A 15,541-nucleotide genomic window follows, 5' to 3' on the forward strand; every position below is an offset into this window, starting at 1 on the left:
CTTTGGCATTGCTTGGTTGCCAGAACTGCCCAAGAAAGAGGGCTTTCTCTGTCAGAACCTGCACAAGATCATACAATCCTTCCTCTCTGTTGACCTATAGCCAAGATAGCAGATTTTGGTACATTTTTTGGTAAGCATCTCTTATCATCATTCCCTAACATTTCCTATAGCCATCGCCCTATTTCACTCTTCATCATCTCATGCTTGGTTTATAATTTCCTAACGAATATCTCTACACCTAACCCCATCACAGCTCCAATCCATTTTTCACATTGCCACCAGATTATTTTTCCTTTTGCCAAAAATGCCCAGTAACTCCCAGAAAATGACAGGATCATATTTCAATCTTCAGCTTGGTGTTCAGGGTCTTCCCTAAACTTTTTTTGCCCTACATTTCCACCCTTATCTCCCATCACTTCTATTCCCATACTTTCCATTCCAGGCAAACTGGTTACCTTCCTGTCACTGGAACAGATTTCCTACCTCCGTGTCTTTCTTCAAGCCATTTCCTCTCCTGGAATGCCCTTCTGTGTTTTCTCATGCTGTCCTTCAGGGTCCACCTTAAGTGTGCCCTTCCTCCTTGAAGCATTCTAGCCACTTCTGTTTCATTTAAACAGATAGCATATATTTGACAATGAGCATATGCTCAGGTACTGTAATCTTTTTCTATTTATGTACCTTATCTCTCCAGCTAGATTTTAAATTCAAGCAAGAGAACAATTTTTTTTGTCAGTTGAAACATACAAGTTTATTAATGATACACAAATGAAGTCTTTGGTGAATAAATTCAAGTCAAAACAGATGATAGAAGTGTAGGCTATTCATGATGGACAGGTTCACTATCAATTCACATAGAGGAACCAGTAAAAATATTTCCATTCAAGCAGCACGATTAAAGTCACAAATGTGTTTTCAGTACAAGAGGACTATTTATTTGGTATTCATAAAATTATTCAGCTTAAAGCTGGAGACTGTCACAGATAACATCACTCTGGATGATACATTATTCAAAACTGGCAGCTGAAAGGATCCCTTTACTATATAAGCAAGTGGAAAAGCAGTAACTTTCAATTTTCATTGCTTCCAGACTGCAAAACCAGACATTTCTTCAAGTCTCTGAGACACATAGCCAATCAGAATTTGTCCACTAGTTTTATAACTTTCACTTTCACCAAGAGGTCATGGTGATCTGCTAAGGCTCGAATTTTCTTAACGCACACTCCAGATGTAGTGCATAAGTAGAAAAGGGAGCCTTTATTGAACTCTCTGTAGTTGAATACTTCTGCTCTGAGATTGTCATAGATGATCTCAAATAGAGTCAGGGCATTAATGAGAATTTCTGATTCCACATAAGAATTGTAGAGGGAACTAAATGATGATGGCACTTGGGTACTGAGCAGCTTTTTTAACATATCTGGATTTTCAGCAAAATTCGAAAGTATTTTCAAAATCTCAACCTTGATTTTTCCACCTCCCTGAGATAACAAACGGAAAAAGTTTGCAATGGAATTGACAAGCAGGTGCTGGTAGTCATTAGTAATAGTCATGTTTGTTAAAAATTTTAGTCCAACTACCTGTACTGCTGAGTTCAGGTTAGAGGCCATGATGTCATCCATCACTTTATTCATGTATACCTGAAGCCGGCCCTGATTTTCATAATTCTCACTCAGGTTGTTCATGGCCATTAAGGCTTTCTCCTTAATGTGGGGATCAGTTTTGTTGATCATGTTTGCAATAATCGGGAGGCCTCCCAATTTGCGAATTGTGTCTTGGTTGCATGAATAATTGGCATTGTTGCTCAGAGTGAGCAAAGCTACCTGTTGGATGAAAGGATCATCCGATTTCTGAAGCAAAGCAAGGACTTTCCTGAGATCTCGGACACCCAGAATCTCATCAATTTCATAAGGAAAGGGGCGCTTCTGCATGGGAACGGGTCTCTTCCCTCTCCCTCTCTGCTGGGTCTCAGGCTCAGAGTCTGACTCCGATTCTGTGTCCGTCCACCCAGACTCCCCTTCTTCAGAATCAGGAACCTCTGCCAGGAAAGCCTGTCCTCCATTAGCGGAGGCTGCGGCAGCTGCCGCAGCCCCATCTCCAGGGCGGAAGCCCAGCCCCAATTCGTCTACTTCAACCTTATTTTTCTTGCCTTTGCCCTTGCCTCCAGTCCGGGACTTGGTTCCACCCTTAGCTCCACCTTTGGGTACAGCTCCAGTAGCTGACCCGGCCTTAGGTATAGCCCCAGTATGAGCCCCAGGGGTTGTTTTCTTGGCGGCTGCTGCTGTTTTAGAGGACCCTGAAGTCCCAGGAGCCTCTGCAGCCCCAGTAGGGGCTGCTGCCCCAGAAGGCACTGCAGCCCCAGAAGGTGCTGCTGCCCTAGAAGATGCTGTTGCCCCAGAAAGTGCTGCTACCACAGTAGGCGTTGCTGGTATGGAAGCCTCCACTGCCTCGGTAGATGGTGCTGCCTCAGTAGGAGCTGGTGCCCCAGGAGCCTCTGCTGTGCCAGGGGCTTCTGCTAATTTAGGAGCCCCTGTCATTGTGGAGGTCTCTGCAGCCACGGGAGCCTCTGCCTCCCAGGGAGCTGGTGCCACTGTAGAAGCCACTGTGGCTTCTGATTCAGCTTTAGGCCCAACCCCGGCCCCTTCTGCCTCCTGGGCCTGACTTCCTGCCCCACTCTGAGCCTTGGCACTAGATGCAGCTGGGGCCACTGCTTCAGCTCCAGCCATGTCCAGAGCAGAGGTTTCATCCTGGACCCTGACCTCTGCCCCAGTGTGGACTGGGGTTGGAGGACCAAATCCTGGCCCAAGGTCAATTGTGAATCCAGCCCTTAGTCCAGCTCTAGCCCGGGCTCCAGTCCCGGCCACAGCCCTGGTCTTGGGCTTGGCCAGTCTCTTCTTCATCTGGTTTCTTCCCCTGGCATATTTGTAGACGCAGTACCAGGCACTGGCCCCAATCACTATCCCAGCGGCTACACAGCCAGCATCCCGAACACGGCTCATGATGCAGCTGGAGTGATTCCCTGATCCAGGGTGTGGAGCTGGTGTGCCCAAGTGGGGTGCGTGCACGACAAGGTAAGGTGCTTCAGTTCAGGCTCGAAAGTTCTGCTGAGGTTGCAAACTAAGCAGGACCTGGGGTAAAGGATAAAAATGAGGCTTAGGGCTCTGGCTCACTTCGTGCTTAACCAGGCCTACTTAAAGGAGAGTTTGGGAACATAATGCTTGGTGGGTGGACTAGTACCCAGACACAAGTGTCCAGGCCTCTGTGTGCTGATTCAGGACCCTGGTTGTCTGATGTTTCTTACATCTTCATCCCTAGCCCTCACTGCCCAATGTAAACACATCTAATTTCCCAGCACCTAAATGGGGGATGAGAGGCCATATAGACTTCAGGAAAGCTGGTGGAGAACCAGAAAGAACCCCAGATTCTTCTCTGATTCCCTCACCCCCAGCCCAAAGGTCCCCAAATGATTCTCATACACGTACCAACCTGCTGGGAGCAGAAGCAATTTGCTCTTTTCCACCAGGCTTGTAGTTGTGCAGGGCCCAAAAGGCAGACAGACCTGTGGAGAGATCCCAGAAAGGGGGTTTCGGGGGCCTTTGGTAGATGGATTCTCTTCTTTTCTTGATTTGAACCCTTGTGGGCAAGTTTCCCCCGCTCAGGGCTCCTCACTCCCTCCATATCCCTTCCTCCTCAAATCCTTATTTAAGAAGGCAAGTGCCACACCCCTTTCGCTGTACCAAAAAGGACAGGCCCAGGGCAAGGGTTTCTTATAAGGAGGAAGAAGATGGGGGAAGAGGAGCCCCCGGCTCCAATTTCTGCTCTGGTTTCTGCCACACCATACCAGGGGTTCCAAGACAGTTCCCAGCCCCCACACTGACCTCCAATGATTCAGGGCTGTTTCTCCTTTCTTCAGTTCAGTTAGAGCTCCATCCTAAGGACAGACTGAAGGGCAGAAATACGGATAGCAAGACGTTGGAGACAGAGCGCGGCGGATGGAACGGACTGAAGACCAAAGTCCCCAATTGCCTTTCAGCATTCACATACCAGAATGACAAACGGTTCCACCTCTCAATTCCTTCAACTCTTCTCACCCCTCCCTTCGCACCCCAACCCCCGCCCCTGCGCAGACTCCCCAGGCAGTCAACCTCTCCTTCCCTTTGCCCCGCCCCCCCGTCCGCCATTTCTCCCGGACAGACGGCCACACCCCTTCTCCTGCACCGAAGCGGGAGGGGGCGGAGCGAGGGTGCACAGAAGGCTGGACGGGACGCGCGACTGGGGATTATGGCCAGACAATCTAGCGTCTCCTTCCTATGACCACCAGTCCTGCAGTCCCCAGCCCCCACGCCTAGCATCAGCCTGCACAACGGGTCCCCAGTGTCTGCCCTTTCGGTTTGAGGGTCATGATTTTCCACTGTTTCTCCGCTCTGGATTCCACCTCCCACACCCCATCGCAATCTCCTGTTAACCGCCATTTCTCCCGCCAGGGTACCCGATCTCCTTTTTCAGGACTGAAGAAACGGGGGTGAAGGGTTGTATGCGCCGGAGGTGTCTGGAAAGCAGCCTAGGACTTAGCACGGCGGTTTAATACCAGATTCTCTCAGGGCCTTCCCTCTTGTAAAGCCCAGAGCCAGACCGCCACCTCCCCTACAAAGGCTGTCACACCCATTTCCCAGCACCCCCAAAAGACGTGGGGTCGGCCGGGGGAGAGGGGAGGGTGCGGGGGCGGTGGTCGGGAGAGGTATCTGCAAAGTGAGAGTGGGAGTGAATAAGCCGGATTGTTTACTAATTGCGTGCCCCTCCGATCACCCTTTCCCCAACCTCCCCACTGGCCTTATATGCGCTGCCACGTTTATTTCTCTTCCCTCCTCCTTTCAAAACAGGACGGGATGTGGGGTGCGGGGCCTGAGTGTCAAAAACAAAACCAAAAAAACACTGGCTGGGAGGGGAAGTAAGCGGATTCTCCACAAGTATATCAGCGTCTTTACGTTCCCCCCTCCCCCTCTTCCCGCCGCCCACCAAAATGAGCTGCGACTGAGCGCGGGGGTCTGGAGAGCCGGCCAGGGGCGGGCGAGGCGGAGACACCCGCGGCCTCAGACTCCCTCATCTCTGGGCTACCCCTATTCGGGGGTGCCAGGCCATGCCCACTCTCACACCCACCTGCCCGATCTGGGGGAATTTTCTCCTCCTCCTCCTCGCCTGGGTTAAACGCACGGCAGTGCGCAGCGCAATAGAGTTGGTACCCAGAGGAGGACGGAGGACGGCGGTCAGGGCTTTAAGTACCTTTGCCAACGTCAGCTCCTGGTCACGTGAGGGCTGCATCGCCAGTAAGCTTGGGTCCCCAACTTCCACTCCCACCAAGAGCAGGAGCCCCCTCCTTTACCCCCACTAGCACCTCACCCCACCACATCAGGTCCTGTCACTCATTTTTTTGTCTTTGTAGTCCCAGAGGCCACAAGTAGCCCCTTCTCCTTGTGTTAGAATTTGCCTTTCTCTGGTTACTGGGGAGGGGATGCATCTTCTTGGAGGGCTATTGACAATTTTTGCTTTTCTTGTTGGGGAATCGTCTCATCCTTTCTTGGGCAACTGGATACTCTCCCCTCACTCCACCTCCAATCCTCCATCCACTAGTGCCCACCATTTACCTTGCAGTTGGGCCCCTGCTCCAGTATAGGTAAGGGGTAGGAATGGTAGTGGGGTCTTTACTTCTGTAATACGTCTCTGTTTTGTTTTTAAAGCTATCACCACTCTTTATTATTATAGTAAGAAAATACAACAAAACAAGAGTTCAGTGTGGGAAGCAGCAACAAAAGAAAAAGAGTAGGCATGTTTTAGAAAAAAGATTTCCCACTAATATTGGAAGACACCATTAATTTTAGTTAATTTTTACCACATAGAAGATTCTATTGTCCACATAGGAAATAGTTTTCAAAACATGCTAAGGCATTTGAATATCCAAAAATGGAATTTTTCTCAACAAGATAAGCATGTTTCCATACGATCTGTAAATTGATCCATGGAGAGATGTTCAGTTGTCTGATCTTATTTATTTTGGACAAATAATATCCTACTTTTTCTCCTTCTGGGACAGCTTTTAAGTTGGGTAAATAAATGATGCTGTCTTGTTCTCTTAGAGAAACACATTTATTTAATGTTCCCAAACCATTGCTGACTGCTGTGTGAACCTCTTGTAATTTGATGGCTGTAACCATGACAGTTTTGAACACCTGTCCATGGATTAGGTTCCAGTTTTGTGATTCAGCTCTGGGCAAAAGGAAGAACTATTAGACGAAGGAAATGATGGATATGAGGGATGCAGAGATGGTCAAATCCTTCCAGTCCTGTCAAGAGGGGAGGGAGGAAGGTGCTTGCCCTCCCACCTCTCCTATATTCCAGAACCTCTCATCCCCTGCATTCTGGCACCTGACTCTGTTGTTCATCCTAAAAGTATACATGGACAGTGACCAGGGTGGTAAATGCCATCTTTACTCAGGTGACCAATTTGAGTAAATGCCTTTGGCTTCTTCCCTCACTCCCTCCCTCAAATTCCCACAGTGGTAACTTAGGGATGCAGAGAAGGGATTGCTGTTCCCACCTACCCCTGCAGCTGCAGGTTTCCACAAAGATTGCTGGGGGAAGCACCCAGGCCTGCCTGCCCTGCTCTGCCCTTATTCATGGTGTGGCCGAGTTAACCTTGTTCCTGATGCTGTCTGCTGCTATCACCTGGCCTGCAGCCTGTTGACCTCTCACCTCTGGCCTCCTCACCTCAGGGCACCCAGGGAGAACCCAGCCTTGCTGCAGGGTCACTGCCCGAGGCCCACACCCACTTTGCTACTTCCTTAGCCAAATGTATACCTGGGCCCCAGGGTCTCTCCCCACTGACGATACTGATTAACCTAGAGTAGGCATTCTCAACTGGCTACCTCTGTGTTCTACGTGAAATTGTATGCAAGGTTTTGTTTTTGAGTGTATGTGTGATTAAGTGCATTTTTTGGGGGAAAGGGGAATAAAGGTCATTGACCTCATCAGTTTCTCAAGGGGTCTAGGATCCCTGCCCTAGATATTAAGAACCAATACAATGGCCTAGAGAGTCTGTGTTATATAAAATAGTCCAGATTAGAAATATCTTTTTTTTTTCTGGTAATGAAAGTAATATATATATTAGTGGTTAAAAATATTCAAAACAATAAGGAAATGTATAAAGTATGCAGGGAAAGAGCTCCATGATATCTTTCCCATTGCTAGTCACTGCTAAAGATTTCCAACTTTCTTTTTATGCATATATTAGTAAGTGCATTTGTGGTTATTAATCAAGTTCTGAATTGAACAACAATAAACAAATAATAAGCATTTAGAATTTGTATTGTAATTGCGGTAAATCTGCAGATTAATTTGAGGAACATTAGCATCTTAAAATTGAGACTTCCCCTCCAGGAATATGATATATTTCCATTTTGCTCAGATCTATTTTTATGTTTTTTAATCAAATTTTGTAAGTTTCTTCAGCTAAATAATTCCTATTACTTGTTAGGTTTTTCCTAGGTATTAGTAGTTTATGTTGCTGAAATGCTATTCCTTTCTCCAATTGTAATTTCTTATAGGTGATTTTCTGCTTAAGGAAAGTGTTCTACTATTATATATTTATTTTGTATCCGCCAATTTCTGTGATCTGTCTGATTAATTTCAATTGTTTTCAAATGATACTTTTGGTTTTTCCAGGTATGTATACATAACCATCTTCAAATGATGATTTTTTACATTTCTTCCTTTCCAATATTTATAACTTTTTTCCCTTTTTTTCTGCATGTGTTATATTGACCAGAACTATGTTGAACAATGGTGGTGCTTGAGAACCTCTTGTTCTTGTTCTTGAAGAAAATGGGAATACCTCTTATGAAGTTTCATCATTTAGTGTAACTTTTGCTGTTTCTGATACATTTTATCTGTTTTTCAAGGTTATTTTTGTTTATGTTTACCAGTACTGCACAAAAAGTAGTAGAAGGAAATAATATCAGTGAGTAGAGGTAAGTCACAAGTTCTGTGGTCTTGGTAGCCCACAAAGAGTGAGGAATCTGCTAGGTCAAAAGAGCCTCTGATATAGTCTTCATCAGACTAAGGCTATTTTCTTTTATACTTAATTTAATTTAACCAATAATAATTCATTAAATTATAAATATATAATTCCTTACTGCACAGGCAAAGTTTCCACTATTCCTATTTTACTAACAGTTTTTTTGTTTTTTAATTTAGGACTGGCTGACTCAGTTTATCAAGTGCTTTAATTGTAAGATTTATTTTCTCCTTCAGTTTGCTGTTGCAATGAATGATGTAGATAAACCAGTCTCCCTTTCACTCTAGTCTCCTTAACTCCTCAAACTCCCCACCCACTTAACTCCTCAAACTCCCCTTAACTCCACTCCCCTTAACTCCTCAAACTCCCCACCCACTTCCCCTTGTTTAGAGTAAATGCAAATGTCCTCACTACAACTGACTAGGCCCTACTCTCTTCAACCTTATTACCTTTCTGCCTCATCTTCTACTGCTCTGTCTCTAGCTCAGCGATCCTGGCTTCCTTGATGTTCCTGGAACATACTGGGCTTGTTACCTTCACAGAGCCTTTGCATTTGCTTGTCCTCCTGCCTGGGATATTCTTCCCCCAGATATCACCACACTTAGATCCTTCACTAACTTCAGATCTTTACTGAAAGGTCACCTTTCTAGTGATGCCTTCTCTGGCCACTCTATCTGAAAGTTTAACCCATCTCGACTTTTCATATCTACTTGCTTTAAAATATTTTAGTATGTATCACTAACAGTATATATATATATATATATATATATATATATATATATATATATATATATAGTTTATTTACTTGTTTATTGTTTGTCTCTCTCACTACAATGTAAGGGCCACATGATTTAGAGATTTAGGTCTGTTTTATTCACCCTTGTAACCACAGCATGGAGAACAATGCATGGTATGTAGTAGGTGCTCGGTAAATATGTTGAACAAATGAATAAATAAAGAAATGGCTTTCCAACATTGCACTTACAACGACTCTCTTGCAGTCCAGAAATAAAGCCAGTTGGCTTTGCTGCATTAGCAGATTTATTAACTCTCAAATAAATGATTAGCTAAATCAGGGCCTCGTCATGTGACAAGATGTGGAAGACATTAATTAAGATTGCTTTGAGTGGCATGTATAAAACTCATTATGCAGTGAGAATGATTGTTTATGAAACATGCCTTTTAAAAAAATAATCTTTTTTTTAATGAAAATAGTTCTATCATTATTTTGCCATAATAAAATTTGGGCAAAAAAAGAAACAGAATAGTGCTAACAAGAAAATAACAGGGCTTCCCTGGTGGCACAGTGGTTGAGAATCTGCCTGCCAATGCAGGGGACACGGGTTCGAGCCCTGGTCTGGGAAGATCCCACGTGCCACGGAGCAACTGGGCCCGTGAGCCACAATTACTGAGCCTGCGTGTCTGGAGCCTGTGCCCCGCAACAACAGAGGCCGCGATAGTGAGAGGCCTGCGCACCGCGATGAAGAGTGGCCCCCGCTTGCCACAACTAGAGAAAGCCCACGCACAGAAACGAAGACCCAACACAGCCATAAATAAATAAATAAAATAAAATAACAAATTCATTCCTACTCTCTGCTTCTTTTCCTGACACCCCTTCCACCGTCCCCATTTACAGGTATTTTCAGGACTGCAGAGGTGAACATTAAGGATTCCAAAGAAAAAAGGTGGAGGGAGCACGGAAAAGGACGGGACCATTCCCCAGAGAAGCAGTAGAATTGGCCAGTAGCTCAGGAGAAAATACTGCCCCTTCCAATAATCAAAGACAACACGTTTGTTGGATGTGCAAAGACTAGAAAGAGCAACAGTGTCCTGTGTGGTAATGGTGGTGGTGGTGGGGGGGGGGGTTGGGAGGGGGCGGGTCACCCTCTGCTTTGCCAATAATAGGAGGGGAAATTTGGGACCCCGAACTCACCAGTGATGTAACTTCATGTGACTAGGAGCCTGTGTGCTGGTCTGTCCAGATAGCGGTTCTTGCTCAGGTAACCGGCTCCCAATTTCTTTTGAGGTGACGTGGCTGTGGGCAAGGAAGGAGGAGGACAAGAGGAAACCCGTCCTGATTCCTGCCGGTCACGGTGAGGGTGGGTATTGATTGGAGACTCTTGGAGTGAGGGTGGAGGGTAGCAGCACGACTTTCGAGTTTGGAGGCGCTTCTCTATTTCCCCGCGGAGACACCCGAACCCAGCCCCTTTTTCGTGTTGTGCCTTGTAAAAGGCAGCTGAAATGGTTGGCGTGGGTGACTCCAGCGGGCGGAAGGGAGGGGAGGAGGCGGTTATCGGGGAGTGGAGCGATGGGGGACTGTGAGGTGAGAGACAGGCCTGACCACCTGGACGGAGAAGGAAAGGTCCGGGTTTGAACCCACGTTCGGGTGTTGGTGCGTTCACCGCATTCACCAGAGCAGAGTCCTCATTGTCTCCTGTTTGTTCCTGTCTGGTTCTGGCTTTGGTCTGTCCCTGTCTGCTGGTCCATCTATCAGTGGGTTGATGGTGCAAAAGAAAAAGAAGCTCAACGCCTCATTTCCTTCTTCCTTCCTCCGCCCCGAACACCCCCGCCCCCTTGATTGCAGTTTCAGACTCCTGCGTCCCAGCGGCTCTCACTAGCCTGAGAGAGTCCCCTGAGATCTTCGCTCCAGCTGCAGCATGGGCCGCGCTCAGAATTTGGGCTTGATGGCAACAGGCCTGGTGGTCGGGGCTGGCTCCTGGTACTACATATACCGACTGACGTTGGGAGAGCAGAATAAGAAGAGGCCAGCTGATGCAAAAGACATTAATCCTGCCTACAAAAAGTTTAGAAAATACAGAAAACTGTAAGGAAGAAAATAAAAATAAGCCACCAACTACTATTCCTTGTCTTTCTATCTTTGTAAGAATGTGGATGTGTTTAACATTACTGCAATTACACTGTGTATGATATCCTGGAATTATTTTTTTCAGGTTACATTGCAGGGTATGCCTTTTATTAGTTAATGAAAATGCTTCATAAAGTCTTTTAACAGATTGTTTCATAATAACAGCATAATCATAATCTCCTTTTGTCAGCCTTTCAGATGGGAAAGAAATATTAGATATCTTAATTTTGTGAAAAAATAACCGTATATAGAAAAAATCTACATAGACTTACAAGAGGATATCTTTCCACACTAGTTATAGCTGTGATAGCCATCATCCCAGATTCCAGAATGACCAGTTAGGCAGCTTCTGCTTGGCATAGAGAACATAGGAATTTGGTGAGCCTGGGAGCCCTGGGTAGGATCCAGACTTCCAGGGGCATCATATGGCCAGCAGGTTTGAGTTCCTTCTCTTTTCTTTGGGCTGTCAGGGAGCAGGCCAGTGGTCTCATCTATTCAAGGGACTCAGAGACCTCTCCCTTTTTCCATTGAGTGAGGGAAGGGATTTCTTTTTAGTGTTAGGGAAATCCTTCACTCCCTGAACTTCATTTTTCACAATGGACTTGGGGTATGGAGGAAATAAAATCTGGGAAGTCCTGCCACAAACTTTCTCTGAGGCAAGGAAGTACAGAACTGGCTGGACTGAGAAAGGGAAAGCAGAGAACACAGACAGCCATAGAGATGAAACATAAATTAATAGTCTTGTGTCTTAAGTGGAGTTCCCTAGAAGCAGAGCCTGCCATGGGGATTCTTCTGAAAGTAGTTTATTGAGGGAGTGTTCTCAGATGAAACGTGTATGGAGATAGGAGAGCAGGATAGGACAGGGGAAGAACCTAGGCATAGCTGTAGTTCAGCTGAAGTGTAACTTCAGCTTGAGCCCAGGGCAGATCTGGGATGTGAAGGGCGCCACAGAACTGATCCATTGTGAGACAAAGGAGCCAGGCTTTTGTATCCACTGACCGAAAGCCTTGGTGTATGGGTGAGTTGGAGTGAGAGAAAAGGGGTTTTAGCTCCAAGGTATCCTCTGACAAGGGTGTGACTGTGAATCTTTAGCAACCAATGTTCATAGCAGCTTAGGGGGATGGATGTACTAGCCCAGTAAGTGGAATCTGGACAGGGCATAAATAGTGTCTACTAATTCTACTATAACTAACCAATCTGCATTATTTTTTTATAAACCTATCATTGTTATTGTATAATATTATTTTTTTCCTTAATTTTTAAAAAAAGTTTTGAATTTTATTTTATTTTTTTAATAAAGCAGGTTCTTATTAGTCGTCAATTTTATACACATCAGTGTATACATGTCAATCTCAATCTCCCAATTCAACCATTCTGCATTCTTGTGATGAAAATGTGCTTCCTATCCATGTGATCTTCCCATCAGGAAGCCTTAACTTCAGCATTACTAGCTGTGGAGTTATTTCATGGGTGCGGTCTATCAGGAAATGCCCAGCTTCTCCATAAACAAAACAAAAAGAGGAGAGTGCTCGTACTTCTCTAATCTTCTAGCGTTTGTCTCAGAAACACTCTCCCTCAGAGGCTAATTTTCTCTCTACAACCTGAGTAAGAATCAAATCTCCTCCTTCAATGTACAGATTTTGGAGGGGCGCTGTGTAGCATGTAGTTTAGCACCTTGCAAAAATGTGTTCTGCCTATGAGATTGTAGGCTAGTACAAAGGTTGAGGGATGTTTAGATATAGGATGTATGGCTCTGGCCCATTTAGAACAGGCTTTGGCAGGTGTTAAATTGACTGCCATACAACTCTCTTCCAAATTCTTGAAACCAGCCGAGAAGTTACTAGAGGAAGGGCAGGTGCTATTCACCTAGACCAGATGACCCAAGCAGAGGTGGGAGGGTGTCAAGGCAAAGGGACCTTGTTAGCCTGACAAATGGGTTGCCCATTAATTTAACATCTATGTAATGGCCCTGGGTTCCTGGGAATAGAAAGCACCTTGGAGGAATTTAAACTTTGGGCCCTCATCTTGCTAATATGAAAAAAAAAAGCAGCCTCATTTATTTTTGTGGTTCCCTTACTCCTTGATTGTTGCCAAAATTTGGGACCAGAGTGTCAGAAAGGTAGGCCTATTCACATAGTCTGCTGAGACACACATTGTCCCAGATTGCAAATCCATTTGAGGTTTCAAGGCTCTGGTGCTTCTGCTCTATACTAGAGGACCAGAAATCTTTGTCAAAGCTGAAGTTGCTGAGCATCTCACCATGGCTGTCCTATCTGAGATTTGCCACATCACTGAGGCACTCTTGGGGCAGGGCACAGGTGTCTCCTTGTTTAGGAGTCCCTCATTTCTTCATTTTCACTAACCCTTTCCCAGAACAGAGGAATTTTTTGTGTGTGTGTGTGACTAGGGAGAAATTCCTGTCTCTTTAAACCATAAGTTATCTTGCTCAACTTGACAGATGAGGCCAAGAGGAGGTAAGTAAATTAAGCAAGACCCTATAGATACTGATGGGTCATTGGATAAGTTCTTTCTCATTTTAAAAGCATATATCTCATTAAAATAATTAAATACTGAGAAATTGCACTATAATTCAATTTATTTCCCTCTCCTATCCCTAACCAGTTTCACTTATAATTAAAAGTCATAGCTTTTAATGTTGTGAGATAATAAAATACTACAGCACACTGTAGGATATTATGTAAGAGTCTGTTTACAATGCCTACATGACAAGGATTCCCAAGTCCCAACTAATGGCCTATTTTTATTCAGTGTATGCATTTCTCTCACAACCATGTTTTCATAATTCAAATCAGATATAAGGTCTTTGATTAATTAGGAAACCTAACTTACATTATGTAAAGAGTGGTTGGTATTAACGCCTTCAAAATCAGGAGCCACTATCACCTGTATTTTTTTAAAGAACATACCAACTTGGTTGAGATGCCTTTAAATTTTGTTTATCCTAACAGTGGGTGATAAAAGTGATAAAAATTGATAAGAATGTGTAAGAAGGTTTGTGTTAATGATAAAGCTTTTGGTGATAAGGAAAAGAAAAGCCATTACTCCTGAACAAATGCTCCATGTAATCAAAACCTGAATTTGTCATTGGAAGTCTATGTTTTATAGCTATACACGTGTACCTTTAATAAAACCTTTATTATTGAAATTCCTGCAGCAAATATAAATTTGCTATTGCAAGTATCAAGTTTTCTAGACTTAATTCCATTTTCCCCACTGAAACAAATGTTTTTTAGAGGAGAATTTTGAAACTGTTGGTTCCTTTGAAATGCAAATGCCGCTTCATAGGAGAGCAGGGTGTACTTGTGAGTCTTGTGAACAATTTGGTAACCATGACAATCCTGACTACTAAGTGGAGAAGAGCCTTTCTGTTATCTCCATCTAGGGCCCCCCAGGGATCAGAAATCCAGAGAAACATGTTTCACCTATTTTAGTTTTATTTTGAAGAGTGAGTGTAGAACTGGTTTACTGGTTGACCATCCAATCAAAATCTCATTAAGAAAGATGCTGGGACTCCAACCCAATCTGCTGGAATATGAGAACTTCCCATATCATATGTTGTAGTAGAGGAGATGGTATTTTGAGAAAGGGAAACCTTACCTTTGGCTTTCAGAATCAACACCCAGAACTGCTCATCAGGCTCTAACTAGCCCTGTGGCTTTCTCTTCACCTAGAAAGTACAAAGTTTATTATAGATCATGAATACAATATGCTTCTTGGGCACTCTTTCTTCCTCCTGATACCTGACATAAAAGCCTTAGGATGGCAGGCTCCAGATTGTCCTGGAGCAAGAATAATAAAAATAGAAATAGTAATAATAATAATAATAATAAAGATAAATGTAATGAAAGCTTTCTATGTGTTATTTATTTCAATTTTTATAAAATCTCATTGTGGATAGGTATTAATTTACAGATGAGGAAATAAAGACTCAGAGAAGTTAATCAACTTTGATAATGTACACAAAGCTAGAAATTAGTGGAGTTAGAGTCTGAACTGTCTCCAAAACCCATGCCCTTCACTACTAGTTTATGCTGCATCTTAATGTACATGTCCAGGAAGTCCCTGCCAGCAGGCTCTGACAGAGAGAACTGCACAAGCAGCCTGGAAGAGGAGGGGAAAAAAGAAAAAAGAAACTGCCTCCTCAAAAGAGGAGGAACAGCAAGAGCCCTCAAATACAGCCCAAAGAATTCAAAGAGAGGAAAAGGATGACACACCCTTCCGCAGGCCACCCCACCTCTAGATACACAGATACACAGTAAATAGGAAAACAAAGTAGTGAGGAAAGAAATGATACTGACTTTGGGATATTACAAAGGTCCTCCTTTTCCACACTATGTGATGTCCATTTGGCTTGTGCTGTCTGAACCTCCAGTTTTCTCCTGGTTCCCATTTCCCTTCTCCTTCCTCTAGCCAGCTGATCGACTCACAGGGTCTGAGGCTGATGATACCTACATCTTTATCTCCAGGACAGACGTCACAGCCCAACTCCAGACCCATATCATCAACTGGTCACTGAAGAGCTCCATTTAGACAACTCACCAACTCCTAAAACTCAACTTTTCTCAACCTGAGCTCCTCCACTTCCTCCTCAA

The 15,541-nt window shown here is 44.5% G+C and overlaps 1 protein-coding gene across 4 annotated transcripts; it reads right to left on the reverse strand.

Moving 5' to 3' along the window:
• Positions 1-776: 776 nt before the first annotated feature.
• On the reverse strand, positions 777-5,230 carry ARMCX2 (armadillo repeat containing X-linked 2). Of its 4 annotated transcripts, none has more exons than XM_082680848.1 (4): positions 5,152-5,230; positions 3,873-3,936; positions 3,481-3,553; positions 777-3,122 (listed from the first exon to the last, which is right to left on the reverse strand). In XM_082680848.1, the coding sequence occupies exon 4, from the start codon at positions 2,991-2,993 to the stop codon at positions 1,134-1,136; it is 1,860 nt and encodes a 619-aa protein (XP_082536974.1). In that variant the 5' UTR covers positions 2,994-3,122; positions 3,481-3,553; positions 3,873-3,936; positions 5,152-5,230; the 3' UTR covers positions 777-1,133. The 4 variants fall into 4 exon arrangements, with proteins under 4 accessions (XP_082536974.1, XP_082536977.1, XP_082536976.1 ...); XM_082680851.1 differs by having other exon boundaries at positions 3,477-3,553; XM_082680850.1 differs by lacking the exon at positions 5,152-5,230 and adding an exon at positions 4,039-4,087.
• Between the last annotated feature and the right edge of the window lie 10,311 nt (positions 5,231-15,541).

The sequence above is a fragment of the Grampus griseus genome (assembly GCF_964374135.1).
Source record: "Grampus griseus genome assembly, chromosome: X".
Lineage (NCBI taxonomy): Eukaryota > Metazoa > Chordata > Mammalia > Artiodactyla > Delphinidae > Grampus > Grampus griseus.